Here is a 19879-nt window from a genome sequence, read left to right as displayed (position 1 = left end):
TGATACAATATGGGTTATAGTTGATAGACTGACTAAGTCAGCACATTTCTTACCCATCAAGGAGACTTATAGCTCCGATATGTTAGCCCAGCTGTACGTTGATAAGATTGTAGCCTTGCATGGCATACCTATGTCTATTATCTCTGACCAGGATACTAGGTACACGTCTCATTTCTGGAAAAGTTTCCAGCAATCTTTGGGCACTCCTTTGAATTTTAGTATGGCTTACTATCCTCAGACAGACGGTCAGAGTGAGCGTACTATTCAGACGTTGGAAGACATGCTGCGTGCATGTGCTATCGATTTAGGTGGTAATTGGGATAAGAATCTACCACTAATCGAATTCTCCTACAACAATAGCTACCATACCAGCATAAAGGCTGCGCCTTTCGAGGCATTATACAGTAGAAAATGTAGATCGCCTGTTTGTTGGGCAGAAGTTGGAGATGTCCAGTTATCAGGACCAGAGATAGTCTTCGAAACGACGGACAAGATTGTCCAGATTCGAGATCGTCTCAAGGATGCCCGAGATAGGCAGAAAAGTTACGCAGATCCAAAGCGTAAAGATTTTCACTTCGAAGTAGGTGATAAAGTGTTACTTAAAGTATCACCCTGGAAAGGGGTGATGCGTTTCGGTAAGAAGGGCAAGCTAAGTCCGAGATACATAGGACCTTTCGAGGTTATCGAACGTGTCGGGTCGGTTGCCTAGAAGAGCTCAACGGAATTCACAATGTGTTCCACATCTGCAATCTAAAGAAGTGCTTCGCCGATGAATCATTGGTGATACCACATACAGATGTGCATATAGATGAGAGCTTAAAATTTGTGGAAAAACCCTTGTCGATTGAATATCGACAGGTAAAGAAGCTTCGAAGGAAGCATGTACCTATAGTAAAGGTCAAGTGGGATGCCCGTAGAGGTCCCGAATTCACGTGGGAAGTTGAATCCAAGATGAAGGAAAAATACCCTTATTTGTTTCAGTAAATCTCGGGTCGAGATTTATTTTAAGGGGGTGAGGATGTAACACCTCAAATTTTTGTGTCCAATAAATAAATGACACGTGTCGAATCCGACAAAAATAATATAAACCCGGATTTAATTAAGATATGCGGTAGGATTTTCGAATATGTCGACATGTTAATTTTATACCTCTGAGCGACTTCGTTATTATAAATCCTGAGACCCCAAGCAAATTTATAAGCACCTAATCTTAATCGGGTCATTAATAATAATCAAGAATATCCAAATTGATTAATTTGGGTCTTAAGTAAATAATGCAAGACAAACAATTATTCATAGAGCCCATTCCTTCTTGCAAACCCATATTGCAAAATGGGTAGACATCTGGTCAGGTATGGGGTAAAGGCAATCCAGGAAATCATTCAATTCTTGTTGACCGTTCAATGCATGAAAGGTTAATTTTTTTGCCACTGATGATCGCTTACGGACCGTAAGGGTCATGCCTTACAGACCGTAAAAGGGTGAAGGGGTAAAAGTGTTTCCGCCATAGGCTTACGGACCGCAAGGCCCAAGCCATACGGTCCGTAAGCGATGCCCAGCGACAGAAAGTTGGCTGTTGGCTGATTTAAGCGGTAAATCATTAGTGCCAAGATCTTCCAGAGATATGGGCGACCCCTAATCATATTTTAGCACTGAGGGACAAATGTTGATCATCAAAGGAGCCTTGTAGACCCTTGTGTGATGATCTTAGTGATCCTCATTGCCTATAAAAGGCCATAATGTAGCAACAATGTTCCTCACACCTTCTCTTGCATCTCTGATCATCTCTGGAGCTCAAGACTTCTATCTAAGCTTCACATTTCGTGCATAGGACTTCTGTAAGTTGGTTCAACCCTTTATGGTTTAGTTTTTGCTTAGTTTTAGCTTAAAAGTCAAACCGTCGTAACTAACAGTTGACTTAGCAATAAATCACAAATGGTCCAGTGGTTTGTCGAATCAAAAGTAGTTATAAGTTGGTATTTATGTGGGTAATAAACCCTTAAAAGGGTTCCCCCTGATCACCGCTCTAACTAGGTCAAAAGTCGAGTCAAACGTGTATTTAAAAAGTCAACAGAAAGCCATTTTGCGATTTTACTCATAATTTGTAATGTAGATGGTATGTAACCTGTTTAAACACTCATAAAACATGATAATAAGTGTATTGACTAGTCTAGGCTTGTTTGATTCGACCATTTACTGTTTTGACCCGGTTCGGAACCGAAAGTCGCAAAACTTTGACATTTGCTTTGACTACAGTTCTGACCCGTTAAAGTATGATTTAGATATGCCTTAGGACTCTCTTAGGACCAAGTTACATGATGGTATAAGCCTCTGTGACCGGTTCGTTGTTTGTCCAAGTCTTTTACACGTTTCCGTTAATGCTTAAAGGTTGACCGTAACGCCCTTTTTAAATTAAAACGAGAATTTCGGATATGTGGAAGGACCATGACCTTAGTTACTGAATACTAAGTATGTCCCTAAAATTTCACGTCAATCCGAGGTCTAGAATAGAAGTTATGCTAAATAGCGCAATTAAAGAAAACTTTTGTAATTAACGGCGCAATTAGCATAACGCCTATCTAAACCAAGATTTCGACACCAAACCATTTACACACTGATGTAAAATAATATTTTGGGATTTTTAAAGATTTTTATTTATTTTTAACCTGCTCATAACCTGCGGTTATGGCAACGGTTCGGTAAATACCGAATATACCCTTTTCGGCCATAACTTGAGTTCTACAAGGTCTTTTGACCCGATTCCAGTTTCTACTGATTTTAGATAATAAATAAAGTATTTTGGACTTTATAAACTGTTCGGGAAACTCAGATTTCCTGTAGAACTCAGAAAGCCCTTTTAAAAGTATTTAAAATGACCGAAAAACCCCTACGGGGCGTATAATGATCTTAAACTCGTTACGGGCATTATGGAAGGTATCCTACTGATACCACAACCTCTTTAAAGCATATTGACTTAGGAAACCAGTGTAGGACTCTTACGATTACCCGTTACGCCATTTGCGCGCACGGTTCGGCTTATGTAACTAGTTTACATAAACTAGCCGAAACGGGTCAAACCTTATTGTTTTGACCCCAAAATCCAGAGTGTGGTTATTAAACCCATATAAAACAAGTCTTCAAAATTGTTGGGTCCAAATCACATTCCATTCACGGTTTTCGCCTTTCACGCGATTAAACCGTGACTATCCTTTGAAAACGACCGGTCTAAGCTACGGCTGAATTAAAGACCCGTTAGGATTCTAATAGGTTATTTTTAACCTTCGTTCCAGAATAGGAGACCAGTAAAAGCTATCTGCTATTTATTTCGAATTAAGGATTTATACTTGCAAAGGTAAATACTTTTAACTTATTTTCCGTTATACGGGCTTGGGTTACGGTATATATAACATACCGCTTGATCGGGCAATTGACCCCGACTCATTTGTAGTTGGGTATTATCAATGTGACTCGTTTAAACAGTCTTGTTACTTAAAAGCCTTTGGGGGATTAATGACCATGTCCCGGATATCCTTGGCAGCATTATATATAAAATGGCCACGACCTTGACATCCGGGTGTAGGCGTACACCCGACATTATGTCTATTATTATAAGGTATAGCCGTTGGTTACCCGCCACGGTTTATGCCATGTGGTGTGTCTATTGATCTTTAACCCGGTTTTGACCCGAGCTACTGAACGCATAAGAAACATGTAATTCGTTCACAAGATTATAATATTAAATAATTCTCCCAAGTTATAAAAGAGTTTGTGCCTTGTGCATTCAAATCAATTTTAATAAACATTTTCAAATGTGTCAGTTGAATGTATTTACCAATGTAAACTGGCATATTTTCCCAAAAAGATTAATTGCAGGTACTAAACGTAATCGGCTGGCTATAGCTCCTTAGCATCTTAAAGAGTCTCGCAAGCTCATGATGTCTTTTGTCTGTGGAACAATACTTTTAATACTTTGATCCCTGTGGATACCTTTTGACTATTTGTGATACATTTGATATTCCAAACAATGGTTGAAATATAATTATCTTTATGCTTCCGTTGTGCATTTATATATTGTGGTTTGACTATATTGTTGCCAACTACGTCACGGTAATCCCCCACCGGGCCCACCGGTGATACACGCGGAAATCGGGGTGTGACACCTAATCTATACAATGCAACCTAAGACTCGATCCAAGACGAAGTCGACAGTTGTAGTGCACTAACAGACTCCTCCTCAGATGTTGACGAGTCGCACGTGTAGAGTCTTCTCAAACTTCAATCTTGATCTGTCTCTGGGCTTCTCTTTCTCTTCTCATCTTGTATAACTTTAGACTCCCCCTTGCGATATGCTAGCATTCCTTTAGATCTTCAGCATCATCAGCTACAGGATCGTTGTCTGGCTTTCTTCAATTAGAGTCCTCAGGTATCGAAATCTGGCTCACATAAGCTTCTTAGAATCAAATAACCTGGCTCTTCAGATGATTATTCCAAGATTGAAACTTGGCTCTAACTCTGCTCAGGATTGATCACTCAGGATTGAAACTTGGCTCTACCTCACAGTAAATATCAAGTATTGAGGTATGCAATAATACTAACTCTCCCTCAGAACAGACAAAGATTTTGATGAACCACTTGAAAGGTTAGATTGTGAAAACATTTAAATCCAAACACACACCCCCCCTCAAATAGTGCTCATCATGTTTAGCACACGGAATTTTGAAAATCAGCTTTTCAATATCAGTTGTCGAAAATCTTTTTGACTTTTCAAAATTTATGCTAAAACACACTAAAATCTTTTTGAATTTTTGAACTAAGAGAAATAAAAATGCTGTAAAGAAATATTTACAGACAATATTTTTGCGAGTTTTTGTAAGAGGATCATATCAGTTTTTGAGACATATCAACAACACCGTTAAGCTTGAATCATTTTCTGTTCTAAACAATTCACCTAGATTGTCAGTATATTTTTCCACTTAAATTTTCACACAACTTTCAATTGATCTGAGATACAATATTAATGTCTTAATTTCTTGAACTTATCCGTGTGTCCCACTACTTGAATATACTCCCGTATCCAGATCCCAATATTCAGTCTTACAGGTGAGTATACCACAAATGATATCTGTAAGGGGTTAGATGCGAGGGCCGTGAGAGCTCAGGTCGATACTTCCGTATACGCAGAGAGATGACGGCTTCGACTTTTGGTGTGTCCCCTTTAGAGGATCTTTTGATTACAACAGCAATGATTATCAATTTTATTGTTTAATCAGATTGCTGAGGGCTGCACTTATATTTCAAAGCATTTGTAGAAAGTATTATCCGGAGACTAGGTCAGAACTTCCATTCAGCAGAAGTCCCGGGATAATACCCCAGATATCACCGAGTATAAAGACCTAGTATCTCAGAAAGAGGGACCTTTCAAACGAGATTTCAGGGGTTACCTATATATTCAAGAAGTTGTTACCCACTGAATAAGCCAGTTCGAATTTTAGTTTATATCTCGTTACAATTTACTAAATGTGTAAAAATCTTGTGTAAAAACCTACTGACACATCCGTAGTAAGATTGTTTATCACATTTTAACACTTGATATCTTTAGCATGTTGTGACAGTCCACTAATGTACTATCATTTCCTCTTTTTCACAGCAAAACTCATTTTTACACTTTATGATGTTTTTGGCTTTTTCAAATTTTCTAATGTTTTTGGATTTTCTGATGATATCCTACTCCCCCTAAAATGCAAACACATTTCAAAGGAAATTTGAAAATTATCTAAACTCTTGACCCAATTGCAAAACAAACTATACAGAAACTTGACAACTGACATCGAATCACATCAAATCTCCATCCACTCGTCATAAACAATCTGAACTCCCCCTTTCAATAAACCATTTTCTCATTTAGATTTCAAAACACTTAAGTTTGTTTTAATCAAATTGATTTTTCCCGAAAATGAATTTGTTCTTTATCACTTGTAGGTTAACCACATGTTAAAATCGGGGATATGGTTCATCATCTTGTCTGTTTTATCTTGTGTAGTAAATCAAGTACAAATTAATGTCCTTGATTTACTATTTTGCAATTAAGCAACCTCTGTACCACTTGCAAAGATACACACAATACTAACTGTAGGAATGTCACGTCTACATAACCATTTTACCAATTGTAAGATTGTTCACAAAGATGCCGATTCCTGCTTCACACTTACCAACCTGGAAGCTCCGGCGTAGTCATTCAACCTGTAAAATTTAAACTCATTTAAATTCTTTCAGTTCTTGCGCTGTAGGGTTGTAAGTTGCCTTTTTAGTTGCATAAAAATCTTTAACCCCCTTTGCTTTCCCATTCAACATTTTCCCAAAAAATTTCTTTATATTCCCATTAAATGTTTTCTCGACATCAAACTTAGTTTTCTCGGTGTAAAACTGACTCGAGATTTCAACTTTACCAACTTTCTGTTTAACCTCTTCAAATTTCAGTGATGGAAAATCATCATCATTCACTGAAACTTTCTTTTCAACCTGTGGCTCTTCTAGCTTTGTGGAACCAGATTCATCGCCGACTTTCTCTTCAACCTTCTTAACAACCCACACTTGGTTGTTCTTTTCATTCTTTTTACAAGAATTCTTTTTCGAACACTCACCAACCTCATAAGTTGAATTTTCAAAAACTTTAAATTTTTCGGTTGGTGGTTCAACATTAACAGCTTTTTCTTTCAATTTCTTAGAAACTCCCTGTTTTATTTTGGCATTTTTCGGGCAATTCCATGCAATATGACCAGCTTCATTGCATCTATAACAGGTTCGAGTTTCTTTTGGATGAAACACATCAGCTCCAATCCTTTTCTTCTCAGCAAGAAACTCCTGGTTTGACTGTCTCCAGAACGGTTTCTTCTGTTCTTCGTCTGAGCTTCCACCTGAAACAAATTCTGTTTTTGTTTTAGTATTTTTCTCATTTTTACCGTTTTCTGGTGGAATAAAACCAAGACCTTTCTTTTTGTAGCTATGATTTTGGTTTGATTTCTTTTGAAAACTAGAACCAGAATTGTAACCTTTTTTCTTGTTTAACCTTTGTTGAACTCTTGAGGTGTAAGGATTAGGTTTTTCAAACTTTTTCAAAGCTTTCAATTCTTGAATATTAATTTCTATCAGTTTGAAAGTCTTGTTAATCAATTCTGTTTTAACACTCATTATAGGAAACTCTTTGTTGTAATATAATTTGTCAGAACCATTCAAAGTATAGACTACTTCGAATGTTTCATCATTCAAATTTGATTTTGATAACAAAAACTCTTTACTGTAAGCCCTTTTGACCGACGACTTTGGACCATTGACTGACGAACTTGACCCTCCAGATTCAGACTTTGACTCGGACTCCTCATCAGTATCCAACACCTGATCGACCACCTTTTTGATTAACTCAGACTCATGATCAGTATCGGATGAGGGAAACGTGACGTCAATATTTTCTGGTAATTCATCAGTTGTGTCGGTTTTTAACTTTATATTGACTGCTTTTTCAAGTTGCTCCTCGTTTGGTTTTCTAGGAAAATACCCTTCCTAGATTGGAGGCGGACACTTGTTATAGCTAACAGTCGGTTTCTTACCAGTATCCTTCTTCTTTGGCTTCTCATCTTGAAAAGCTTCCATACCTGCAACAGTTGGGTAAATACGATCAATGAGATAATCAGAACTAGAATAACTTTGCAATAAACTTCTAATTCTCTCATTCTCAATCTTTTCTACTTCCAACTCTTGCTTCCATTTGGCACTCTCTTCGATGTAAAAGTTTATAGCTTTCTGCTTTGACATCATGACTGCATTCATCATCGTTAGTGCTTGTTCTCTTTCTGTATTTGTCTTTTGGAGACCAGTTACTGTTTTGTTCAAAATATCATAAGATTCTTTCACATAGTTGAGGTTGAACAGCAACTGCTCCTTCTTCTTCTCATACTCAGCAATTATCTCATTCTTTGTTGCACATTCTTTGCAATCTTCAAGACACTTTTCACAAGGCTTGACAACTTCTACAATCTTTTCAACTTCTATTGTTTTCACCACTTCAACAACTTTTTCTTCTTCTTTCACCTTTTCTGTTTCAATCACTTTCTCATCTTCAGCAATCTCCTCAGCAACACTTTCAACATTCACATTCTGAATAACATTTTCAGCCTTCATATCTTGTTGTTCTTTTGCAGCTCTTTTCTCTTTTAGTTTCTCCAAGCGATCTGCAAAATAAAAATGAAAACTTTCAGGAGATAAATGAGATTTAGCCACATTGATATGTTTTTCTTCCTCATTATCACTGCTGCTATCATCAACTGGTGAATGATCAGACTGTACAGATTTTTCAGAACTAGCATCTAATAAACTAGAATCTGATGGTGTTTGATCAAAAACAATTTCTTTTTCTGAGCTAACATCGTTTTTTACACTCTCATCTGTACTTTGTGAACTTTCATCAGCACTTAATGAATTTTCATCAGAAACCACAGATTCACTCTCCACATTCTTCACAGTCTCACCAATAGACTTCATCCATGTGGCAAACATGTCTGGTTCTTTACCAATTTTAGCGATGAAGGCTTTGAATTCTCCTTTTTCATCAACAAACATATCCCAGTTGAATCCTTCAGGTAGTTTTTCATCCTCCTGATTGACTAAACAAACTTTGCTTTCTGGTGATATGTAGTTGTTCCAATTGAAATCCACCAAACACGCTCTCTTTGAATCCTCAATCTTTCTACCATGAGCCGTCTGTGAATCTTGGGATTGACCAACTTGCTGATAAATGGCTTTTCGGTAGTAAGCATCTTTTCCGAATGGATTCTGAGCTCCACTAGCTTCCCTGTTCTTGCACTCCCGTTTGAAATGGCCTTTCTCCCTCCATCGAAAACAAGTAACTTTAAATTTATCAAAACCTAAAGTAGAAACATGAGCATCAAGAAAGTCATTTCTCCCGGTAATTGTCTTGAACTTTTCAGCACTTCTAAGAACACTAGCAAGACACCATTTGATATCCATCAGTTCCATCTCTTCGGCGTCTATCTGATCGTAATCCTCCTTTGTGAGCATAGGATTTCCGATCCGACTTGCAACAAGACCTTCATACGAGAGCAACACAGAACCAAGTAAAGCCATGTGGTCTTTAGCAGTTTCTTCCGAAAAACTTTGACCCTCTGGAAGATTTAGAGCGATGTTTCACTGGATCACATAACCATTTCCTGTTTTCATGCTTTGAGAATGGAAACTTGTGTTTGACTCTTTCGAATTAACACTCGGAAATGATGAAAATCCACTACTGCTTTTGTTCGAACTCTGATCAGCTTTTTCTGTTGAATCCCCAGCACTAAATGCAGTTTGGATTTTCGGACTTCTCTCAACTTTTGGAACTGGAACACTTCCTTTGTAATACATCTTTACATCCTGTTGACCACTTGGACTGTTCATCCTCGCGATCTTTTGCTGTTCCAAATCCTGACTCTCGATCTTTTCAATAAACTGAGAAATTGTTAGCCCATCATAAACACCCGTATTCTTCAGAATCATCAAATACGTTCCCCACTCTTTCTGCGGTAACGCGTCAGCTAACTTGTCTACCCACTCTTCACGATCTTTTGTAATACTCAACATCGACATTGATCGCACTAGGTGGCAGTAACGTTCTATCAGCTTCTTCGTATCCTCTCCTGGTAAGCTACTGAACAGATCAAACTCTTTCTTTAGCAACGCCTTCTTGCTTTTAATCATATTCTCGCTACCCTCAAACTTGACTTTAAGTGCATCCCAGATTGATTTTGCAGTTTTGTCGTGCTGAAGCAATAAGAATATGTCTTCTTTGATTGCTTGCTGAAGCAGACTGATCATCATTTTCTCAGCTTTGTACATAACCCGTTCTTGATCTGTGAACTCTGATAGATTTTTGGTAACCTGTAATTCTGTTCGAGGCAGCACATATTTCTTAAGAATGCATTCCCATGACCTGAGATGGTTTGCCTGAACCCAATTTTCGAATCTGTCTTTCCACCCGTAGAATTCTTCGATACTCATCAGTTTCGGGGGCTTTTGGGTGGTTCCCGTCTCATTTTCCAAACTCATGGCTTGAACAATAGCAGTTGGACCAGACGGTGTTGCAAACGCGTTATAGAACTCGGTATCCATGATGACTTAGCATGTTTTTCAAAATCAGTGACAAATAAGCGAAATCAGGGGTTTGTGCACTAAAAGCGAAATCACCAATGTACACAAAAGCGAAATTAGGGTTTTGGATGTTCACAAAAGCGAAATCTGATGTTCCTTATGAGCGAAATTAGGGTTTGCACCTATTAGCGAAATCTGATGGACCTTATGAGCGAAATCCCTCAACTTTTGTGACACATGAGCGAAATCTGATATACTCAGGAGCGAAATTAGGGTTTTGGATGGTCATATGAGCGAAATCAGGTGTCCAAAAAGCGAAATCAATGACTGTCTATATGAGCGAAATCTAATTGGAGGTTAATTTGATCCATTTTTAGTCGGAATTTCAGTGTCAAACTTTCCAGGGTTTGTTAATGTTCAATTATCTATGATCTGTGAAAAATTGATCAGGTTTTGACCGGTAAAACTTTCTGAAATGATGAAAGAAGGTGTAGAAGTAAGAAATCTCGATAAATTCTAGCTAATCTCTACAGAACTCCTCCTCCTGTGCTCTGATACCACTTGTAGGATCGCGATCTGACCCGAATGAGTCGTTCAGAGAAGCTCTACTCTGTTTCAGGTGCGGAATAACAAGAAACAAAGTTAGAAACAGCTGATTCTTCAATTTAACTACTGATTGTATTGAGTTGAACACAAATACAAGCAGTCTTCACACCTGCAGCACTTCGGTATGGAATACAAGGCAACGTTATGTGATTTCGCTCATGGGTGCCTATATATAGGCCCCTGATTTCGCTCCAAGAGACACAGGTCCACATGAGCGAAATCAGTCATGACCAAATAAGCGAAATTATCAGCCTAAGACCCTATGAGCGAAATCAGCCTCTAAAACACATACATTCTCCTATTTTCTCGTAAAACGTGCCCTAATCTACACAATGCAATCTAAGACTCAATCCAAGACGAAGTCGACAGATGTAGTGCACTAACAAAATGGTCACAAGAGCACGAAGCCATGGGTTTGGTAATGAAGTGCCAGCGATAATAAGCCCCGGAGTTTGGGTAAGAAGCACCTTAGGTTTACTAGTTAAATGGTAGTAAAATGGCTAAGTTAGAATGGGTCGAATATTTGCATATGGACATATAGTCTTTCGGTCCGTGAACAAATTTTTCGATATGAAATTTGCAATAGACATGTCGGTAATGAAATTACTGACGCATAGGAAGAAGAATCACTTAAAACGGACTTACGAGTCAAAAGTTATGGCCAATTTAAGTTGGAACTTGGTTAAATTTGAGTTGGGAATCTGCAGCATCAAAGAAATAAACATTCTGAGAAAATAGGGGCTAGGCGTGACGCGAGGGGCCTTGGCGTCACGCGATCCCCCCTTCCGGATTTTTTTTTTTTTATTTTTCTTGGTTGTTGACTCTTGGAACTTGTTTGTATCCAATTTAACTTGATCAAAACTAACATTTGTTATGGTTTTAATCTTAGGTGATGTTGAAAAGTAACCGGAAGATGATCGAGCTAGATTTTGAAGAACCGAACACTACTTACAAGCTTCCGCAATGTTTTAAATCTTTAATAGACTATGTATATGGGTTGTAAACAATAGTTAAACATCTTTTGAAATGTTTTAACTTAGTCGTTAGTTGACTATGGATTATGCTACTTATGAACTTCTCTTATGAAATCTATGTTAATTAGCATCGTTTTAAAAAAATGGTATAAACTATTATTAAATTCAAGTAAAATTAGACGGGTGTTACAAGTAAAGAGAGACACAAAAGAGTCTCCAACAGAAGCTCCCAAAGTGAAGGCTAGGTCCTTCCAACTTACCGCGGCTGAAGCGAAAACAGAACCCGAGGTGGTCTCGGGTATATTCACAATTAACACAATTCCAGCACGTGTATTGTTTGATACAGGTGAGAATAAATCCTTCATTTCGCATGGATTTATTCGACATCCTTCATTTGTATTGACGAAATTATCTGTGCCCTTAGAAGTTGAAATAGGGGACAACAAAAGTTTTATAGTTTGTGATGTTTGTCGAGGCTGCAAATTAAGCATTGACGATGAGGAATACTTGATAGACTTAATCCCAATGTCAATGGGGGAATTTCAAGTAGTCGTAGGGATGGATTGGCTATCTCAGCAACACACGAAGGCCGTGTGTTTTCGTAAGGAGATAAAGCTAATATCTCCGAGCGGGAAACACGTCACTATCTATGGCGATAAAGGAGGCAACCCCATAGTATGCTCAATGTTGAAAGCTCACAAGCTTATGAAGCGAGGATGCAAGGCGTTCATGATATACGCAAATGAGCTCGAGAAAGAATTACTGAAGATTAAAGATGTACCGGTAGTACGAGACTATGAAGATGTATTTCCGGAGGATTTACCGGGGATACCGCCTGAACGGGAAGTAGAGTTCGGGATCGAGTTTATTCCAGGCGCAAAACCCGTAGCAAAAGCACCGTACCAACTAGCACCATCGGAATTACAAGAGTTGATGTCCCAAATTCAAGACCTGCTTGATAAAGGATTCATAAGGCCGAGTGTGTCTCCTTGGGGCGCACCGGTACTGTTCGTGAAAAAGAAAGACGGAAGCATGAGGATGTGTATAGATTACCGGGAGTTAAACAAACTCACGGTAAAGAACCGATACACGCTTCCGACGATAGATGATTTATTCGACCAATTACAAGGTGCAAACTGGTTTTCGAAAATTGATCTTAGATCGGGGTATCACCAATTAAAGGTCAAGGAGGAAGATGTGCCGAAGACGGCTTTCCGCACGAGATACGGACATTACGAATTCCTCGTGATGTCATTTGGGCTAACAAATGCACCCGCGGCTTTCATGGACCTCATGAACCGGGTTTGCAAGCCAATGTTAGATAAGTCGGTCATCGTGTTTATTGATGATATTTTGGTATATTCGAAAAGCGAAGTTGAACACGCACACCACTTACAAGAGGTGTTAGAGACACTTAGACAAGAAAGGTTGTATGCAAAATTCTCTAAGTGTGCATTTTGGTTACGAGAGGTACAATTTCTGGGCCACATCATAAGTGCCGACGGAGTATTGGTGGATCCGTCAAAAATCGAGGCCGTATCAAAATGGAACCCTCCGAAGAACCCTTCAGAAATTAGAAGCTTTTTGGGGCTCGCGGGATACTATAGGAGATTCATTCAAGATTTCTCCAAGATTGCGTCACCGTTAACAAAGCTAACCCAGAAGGAAGAAAAGTCCATTTGGGGTGTCGACCAAGAAAGAGCGTTTCAAACACTAAAAGAGAAGTTAACACAAACTCCGGTACTCACATTGCCGGACGGGGTTGAAGATTTGGTAGTTTATTCGGATGCTTCACTATCGGGGCTCGGATGCGTTTTGATGCAACGGGGCAAGGTGATAGCTTATGCCCCGAGGCAATTGAAGATACACGAGAAGAAATATCCCACGCACGATCTTGAGTTGGCTGCGGTGGTATTTGCCTTAAAAATATAGAGGCACTACTTATATGGGGTAAAGTGCACCATATTCACCGATCACAAGAGCTTAAAGTACTTCTTCGATCAGAAGGAGTTAAATATGCGACAAAGGCGATGGTTAGAAACGGTGAAAGATTTTGACTGTGAAATACACTATCACCCCGGAAAGGCAAATGTGGTGGCGGATGCTCTGAGCAGAAAAGCGGACTATACTTGAACGTATTCGAGAGGCGCAATTAGAAGCAGTGAAAGAGGAGAATTGGAAGAAAGAAAGCATAATCGGTCAGTTGAAGGATTTGTCAGATGGAAATAACGGGTTGAAGACTCGATCCGGAAGGATATGGGTTCCAAATACTTATGGGGTGAAGATGCTTCTACTTGATGAAGCTCATAAATCTCGATATTCAATTCATCCGGGCGCGACCAAGATGTACAATGATCTGAAACAAAACTATTGGTGGCCCGGGATGAAAAGAGATATTGTGAAATATGTGGAGAAGTGTTTGACCTGCTTGCAAGTCAAAGCGGAGCACTAGAAGCCATATGGTAAGTTGCAACCGTTGGACATCCCAGTTTGGAAATGGGAACAAATCACCATGGATTTGTTGACCAAATTGCCCAAGCCTAACCGTGGGTTCGATGCTATATGGGTAGTCGTAGACAGATTGACGAAAAGTGCTCACTTTATTCCGATACTTGAGACTTATACATCCGAGAAGATGTCGGATGTATACACCAATGAAATCATAGCACGTCATGGAGTACCGATGTCCATTGTGTCAGACCGAGATACTCGGTTTACTTCAAATTTTTGGCATGAATTCCAAGAACAAATGGGAACCAAGTTGTTTATTAGCACCGCTTACCATCCACAAACGGATGGGCAGGGTTAAAGAACAATCCAAACGTTGGAGGATATGCTACGGGCTTGCATTATTGACTTTGGGGGTAGTTGGGATGTCTATCTACCCTTAGTCGAATTTTCATATAACAACAGCTATCACGCGAGCATTAAGATGGCCCCGTATGAGATGTTATATGGTAGAAAGTGTCTAACTCCGGTATGTTGGGGAGAAGTGGGTCTACGAGGAGTAGCACCTACGGATATGATCCGAAGCACTAATGAGAAAATTGAAGTGGTGCGGGCCCATTTGAAAGCGGCCCAAGATAGACAGAAGTCTTATGCCGACAAAAGAAGAAGACCGATTGAGTTTCAGTTAGGTGATATGGTTATGCTAAAGGTTACCCCATGGAAAGGCATTATCAGATTTAGAAAAAGGGGAAAACTAAGCCCGAGGTTTATTGGGCGTTTAAAATCATCGAACGGGTTGGGAAGGTGGCTTATCGCCTAGAATTGCCTGAAGAATTGAATGGAACACATGGCACGTTTCATGTGTCGCAGTTGCGAAAGTGTCTAGCAGACGAAACAGCTTATGTCCATTATGATGACATCGAGGTGGACAATAGCCTGAATTATGCAGTGAGACCGGTGGGGATTTTAGATCGAAAGGTCAAACATCTGCGAAACAAACAAATCAATCAAGTTAAGGTCAAGTGGGAGCATCGGAAGGGTTCGGACACTACATGGGAGTCCGAAGAAGAAATGAGACGTCTCTACCCTACATTATTTGGTACGTACTTCGGTTTCGGGGACAAAACCCTTTTTAAGGAGGGTGGACTTGTAACACCCCGAAAATATAAAACTTTATATTAGAATTATAAAGTATAAATAAATGAGAATTTACCAACTAGGAATTTTAACCTAGTTAGTTACAAGTCTAGAAATAGCTTATAATAGGGTTAAAAGCGACTAAACTATAAGTTGAACAAAGTGGAAGGGCCTAAGTTGTTAAAATTGAAACTTAATTTGATAAAACAAATAAAAAACAAACCAAACACCCCATTTGGGATGTCTGGTCGTACAAGCACAAGCAGGGGCCGATCCCCACTCTCCGAAACCCTAAAGCATCCCTAAACTTACAAATTGAAGGCTCAATCTAAGTTAAAATCAAAATTAAAGCATAGATTAGTGATCCTCATCGCAAGAGGATTACAAGGTATGTAAAATTTTGAGAAATCTCTCAACTTGAAATTCTCATGAATTTGGAAAATCTGAAATTAGATGTTGCATGTGTGTTATTTGGATTGAATAAGAATGATGTAGTGTCTAGTAGCAAAACCTAGACAAAAACATGTGAAAATATGCCTAAATTCTGGAAGTCTCATGAATACATTGAAGGTCATTCATGGGTTTTGTATGAAGTTGATGAACACTAGGGTTTTGAGCAATTTCCTAGGGTAATGTGGTCCTTAGGAAAGATTTCTGAAATCTGAATGTTAAACCTTATAAATGAAAGCTTGATTGATTTGGGCTAAATGATAAGTTAGGGATTTATTATGTAATCATGTAAAATCTGCCCTTGAAATGTTTGTTGAAATGCCTCAAAGAAAGCTTGAAACTGAAATGTTTAAGTTAAAAACGCATAATTATGATGTATGCATAATGTGCGTTATATATGTGAAACAAAGAGTTCTAAACATAAAGTGATTGAACTCTATAGGAAAGGAAGCCGGGGCATCAAGCGGACAAACCGGTGTGGACGCACGTCTGAAGGGCTTGCTTTATAGGTATGTAACTTGATACGTTACATTGATGAATTGTTGTTAAACTATGCGTTGTTGATAAAAATTGTGTTGGTTGTAGCGATCATGTACGTTACTTAAATCCGTAGGTTAAGAATTGGTTTGTAGTCGTTTGGTAGTCATCAAAATGGAGGATTTTCCATAGATGGACCAAACGGGTCGAATAATGATACTTTGTAATATTAATATTGTAAGTAGAAAGAAGTGGTGGAAATGGTCACAAGAGCATGAATCCATGGGTTTGGTAATGAAGTGCCAGCGATAATAAGCCCCGGAGTTTGGGTAAAAAGCACCTTAGGTTTACTAGTTAAATGGTAGTAAAATGGCTAAGTTAGAATGGGTCGAATATTTGCATATGGACATATAGTCTTTCGGTCCGTGAACAAATTTTTTGATATGAAATTTGTAATAGACATGTCGGTAATGAAATTACAAACGCATAGGAAAAAGAATCACTTAAAACGGACTTACGAGTCAAAAGTTATGGCCAATTTAAGTTGGAACTTGGTTAACTTTGAGCTGGGAATCTGCAGCATCAAAGAAATAAACATTCTGAGAAAATAGGGGCTAGGCATGACGCGAGGGGCCTTGGCGTCACGCGACGCCCCCTTCCGGATTTTTTTTTTATTTTTCTTGGTTGTTGACTCTTGGAACTTGTTTGTATCCAATTTAACTTGATCAAAACTAACATTTGTTATGGTTTTGATCTTAGGTGATGTTGAAAAGTATCCGGAAGATGATCGAGCTAGATTTTGAAGAATCGAACACTACTTACAAGCTTCCGCAATGTTTTAAATCTTTAATAGACTATGTTTATGGGTTGTAAACAGTAGTTAAACATCTTTTGAAATGTTTTAACTTAGTCGTTCGTATAAATTGATATATAAGTGAGATTCTAAATTAAATTATTTAAAATAACTATAAAAAAATCAATCAAATGAATTTTGTATTAAGAAAAGAAGGCTCCTACACATCAATTTATAGCTTTTTGGCTCTTTGATGTGATCAAATCATCATCCCTAGAGAGAGGCCAACTTGGAAAAAGAACAAATAAAAAAACAAAAAGGTCAAGTAAAATTATATAAAAAGACACAATACAACACACACGCCAATACGTTCGATGGGTTTGTAAAGTGTATTGGTCAGGCTCAGAAGTCTTAGTTTACCTGCTTGCTTATAATAAGCCATCACAATCAATTAAACTAAGAGTTTTGACATCATAGCTCATTCAAACACTACTCGATATTAGGATAATTACCAACTACAAAATACTATCAATTAGCAACATGTAAAATGCTTTTAAAGATGCTAAGGCTTAGACAGGACACGACTGCAATAAAAGTTGCCATGCTCTATGACGTGCACCATTATAGCCAGCAAACCCAAACGAAACCATCTTTATCAAAAAGTAAGTTCCCAACACTCATGTTTTCAGAATAAGATAAAGAACACCAAATACCAATTCAACATAACCAATACAAACAGATCAAAGTTAGCCCATTGTCCAACGAAAACAAACAATCCACCAACATATCTATCTATACTTTCTATAAAAGGAGAAATCCCAATGACATAAGAAAAACTGATGTGGCAGCCAAAGAGGCTGTCCAACAATGTTTTTCTTATGTCATCAACAATGAGGTGGCGGCCATAGAGGGAGCATAGTGACAACATAAAGCTTAGTTTAAAATACATTTAAAATTCAAACATCTGCCATAAAACCACTGTCCATCTCCAAAATTCAACCTATGTTGTAAATTCAAACCTCTTCAATCAAAACCACTGCCCATATTCAAAATCTTGGCTCCAGATTCAAAATTCAAAACATATACATATATAAACTGAGTTCACTAATCAAAAATTCAAAATTTGGGCTTCACTTTCAAAATTTAATCAATTTCTCTCTCAACTCTCTCTCTATAACTCACTTTCTCTCTCTCAAATCTAGACCAAACCACCGTATCGTGTGCTTAATTATTCAGTTCATATGTGTGTGTGATTTAGTCAGAGACGTCGGCCGGTGCTTAATCACTTGCTTGATCCAACTGTATGCAAATTAGTACATCAAGGGTTAACAAATTATATACTTTCATGATGTCAATGGCTTAAAATGTAAGCTCTTGAGCAAACTATCTGCCGATGATGATAACCATCGAACCAATTGGGAGGTATGTGTAAACTTTTGATCGTGAATTTGATCTTCATATTTTCAGTTCATATGTGTGTGTGATTTAGTCAGAGACATCGGCCGGTGCTTAATCACTTGCTTGATCCAACTGTATGCAAATTAGTACATCAAGGGTTAACAGATTATGTACTTTCTAGATGTCAATGGCTTAAAACGTAAGCTCTTGAGAAAACTATCTGCCGATGATGATAACCATCGAACTAATTGGGAGGTATGTGTAAACTTTTGATCGTGAATTTGATCTTCATATTTGATATTGAAAAGATAAATTCATTGAATGCCTTTTTTTTAGGTTGGTGAATGCATTGGATCATGGTGGAAATCCGACTTAGAAACACTACCTTACGATATGCCTTCAAGTGGCAAAATCCCCAAGGTGAACTTCTTCACTACATTAATACACATGATGCAATGATAATGATCAATGATAATATCTTGCATTTTTATGTATGCTGGAGTGCACTAAACTATACCTTGTGAAGTTACCATCAAATCGGGACTTCATCGTGCCAAAAAATTTCAAGTTAGTTGTTCCAATATGCCAACTTCATGAAAATCGCAAGGTAAACATCTTTTTCACATGAAAAAAGAAGTTCAATGGTTTGGCATAATGAATCTGTTGATTTTTTTGAAGACCTTCTTCACTACCCCAAGGTGAACTTCTTCACTACATTAATACACATGATGCAATGATAATGATGAATGATAATATCTTGCATTTTTGTGTATGCAGGAGTGCACTAAACTCTACCTTGTGAAGTTACCATCAAATCGAGACATCATCGTGCCTGAAAATTTCAAGTTATTAGCTATTCCAATATGCCAACTTCATGAAAATCGCAAGGTAAACATCTTTTTTCACATAAAAAAAGAAGTTCAATGGTTTGGCATGATGAATCTGTTGATGTTTTTTGCTGACCTATGGATCGATAATAGCGGGGATTCTACAATTCGCTCCTCAGGACCTAAACCGGTTCTTTAGCTACGTTGCAATTGTTTATGAAAACGAAAGAAGAAAATATATTGTCATTGCGGTTTCAAGGTTGTACAAACTCCGTATTTCTCTTTCGTAAAAATCCCAAATCACAAAGATCTTTAAACCCTAGACTACAAACAAAGAAGATGATGAATCCGTATTAATATCTATTACTCCATCTCTCTCATTGCTGTAAAATTTCGAGTCAGAGAGGAAACTGATTGTTTTCCATCATGTTGATATATCTGTCATGAATCACTCCAATTTGTTATTTTTCTTTAATATTTTGATTTTTGGGTATGCAGGTATTAGATCTTGAAACGTGATTAAACGAAGAAACCATGAAACGAAGAGATTTCGAGAATGATTTACACACTATAAAAGAAGAAGTTACTGAAAACCAGATTAGACTTCAGCATAACAAAAGTAAGCTCAATTT

General features: G+C 38.1%; 1 protein-coding gene across 1 annotated transcript in view; it reads left to right on the top strand.

Annotated features, from left to right (window-relative positions):
- Positions 1-19766, top strand: part of LOC110886329 — a 34322-nt gene extending 14556 nt beyond the window's left edge. Inside the window, exons 2-5 of the mRNA XM_035982209.1 lie at positions 18602-18675; positions 18757-18840; positions 19198-19308; positions 19746-19766. Of these exons, the coding sequence (XP_035838102.1) occupies positions 18602-18675; positions 18757-18840; positions 19198-19308; positions 19746-19766 (290 nt within the window). The remainder of the gene's footprint in view (positions 1-18601; positions 18676-18756; positions 18841-19197; positions 19309-19745) is intronic.
- The last annotated feature ends 113 nt before the right edge of the window (positions 19767-19879 follow it).

The sequence above is a fragment of the Helianthus annuus genome, chromosome 2 (assembly GCF_002127325.2).
Source record: "Helianthus annuus cultivar XRQ/B chromosome 2, HanXRQr2.0-SUNRISE, whole genome shotgun sequence".
NCBI lineage: Eukaryota > Viridiplantae > Streptophyta > Magnoliopsida > Asterales > Asteraceae > Helianthus > Helianthus annuus.
Note: the sequence above shows the minus strand (reverse complement) of the source record. Positions and strands in the feature narration are given on the sequence as shown.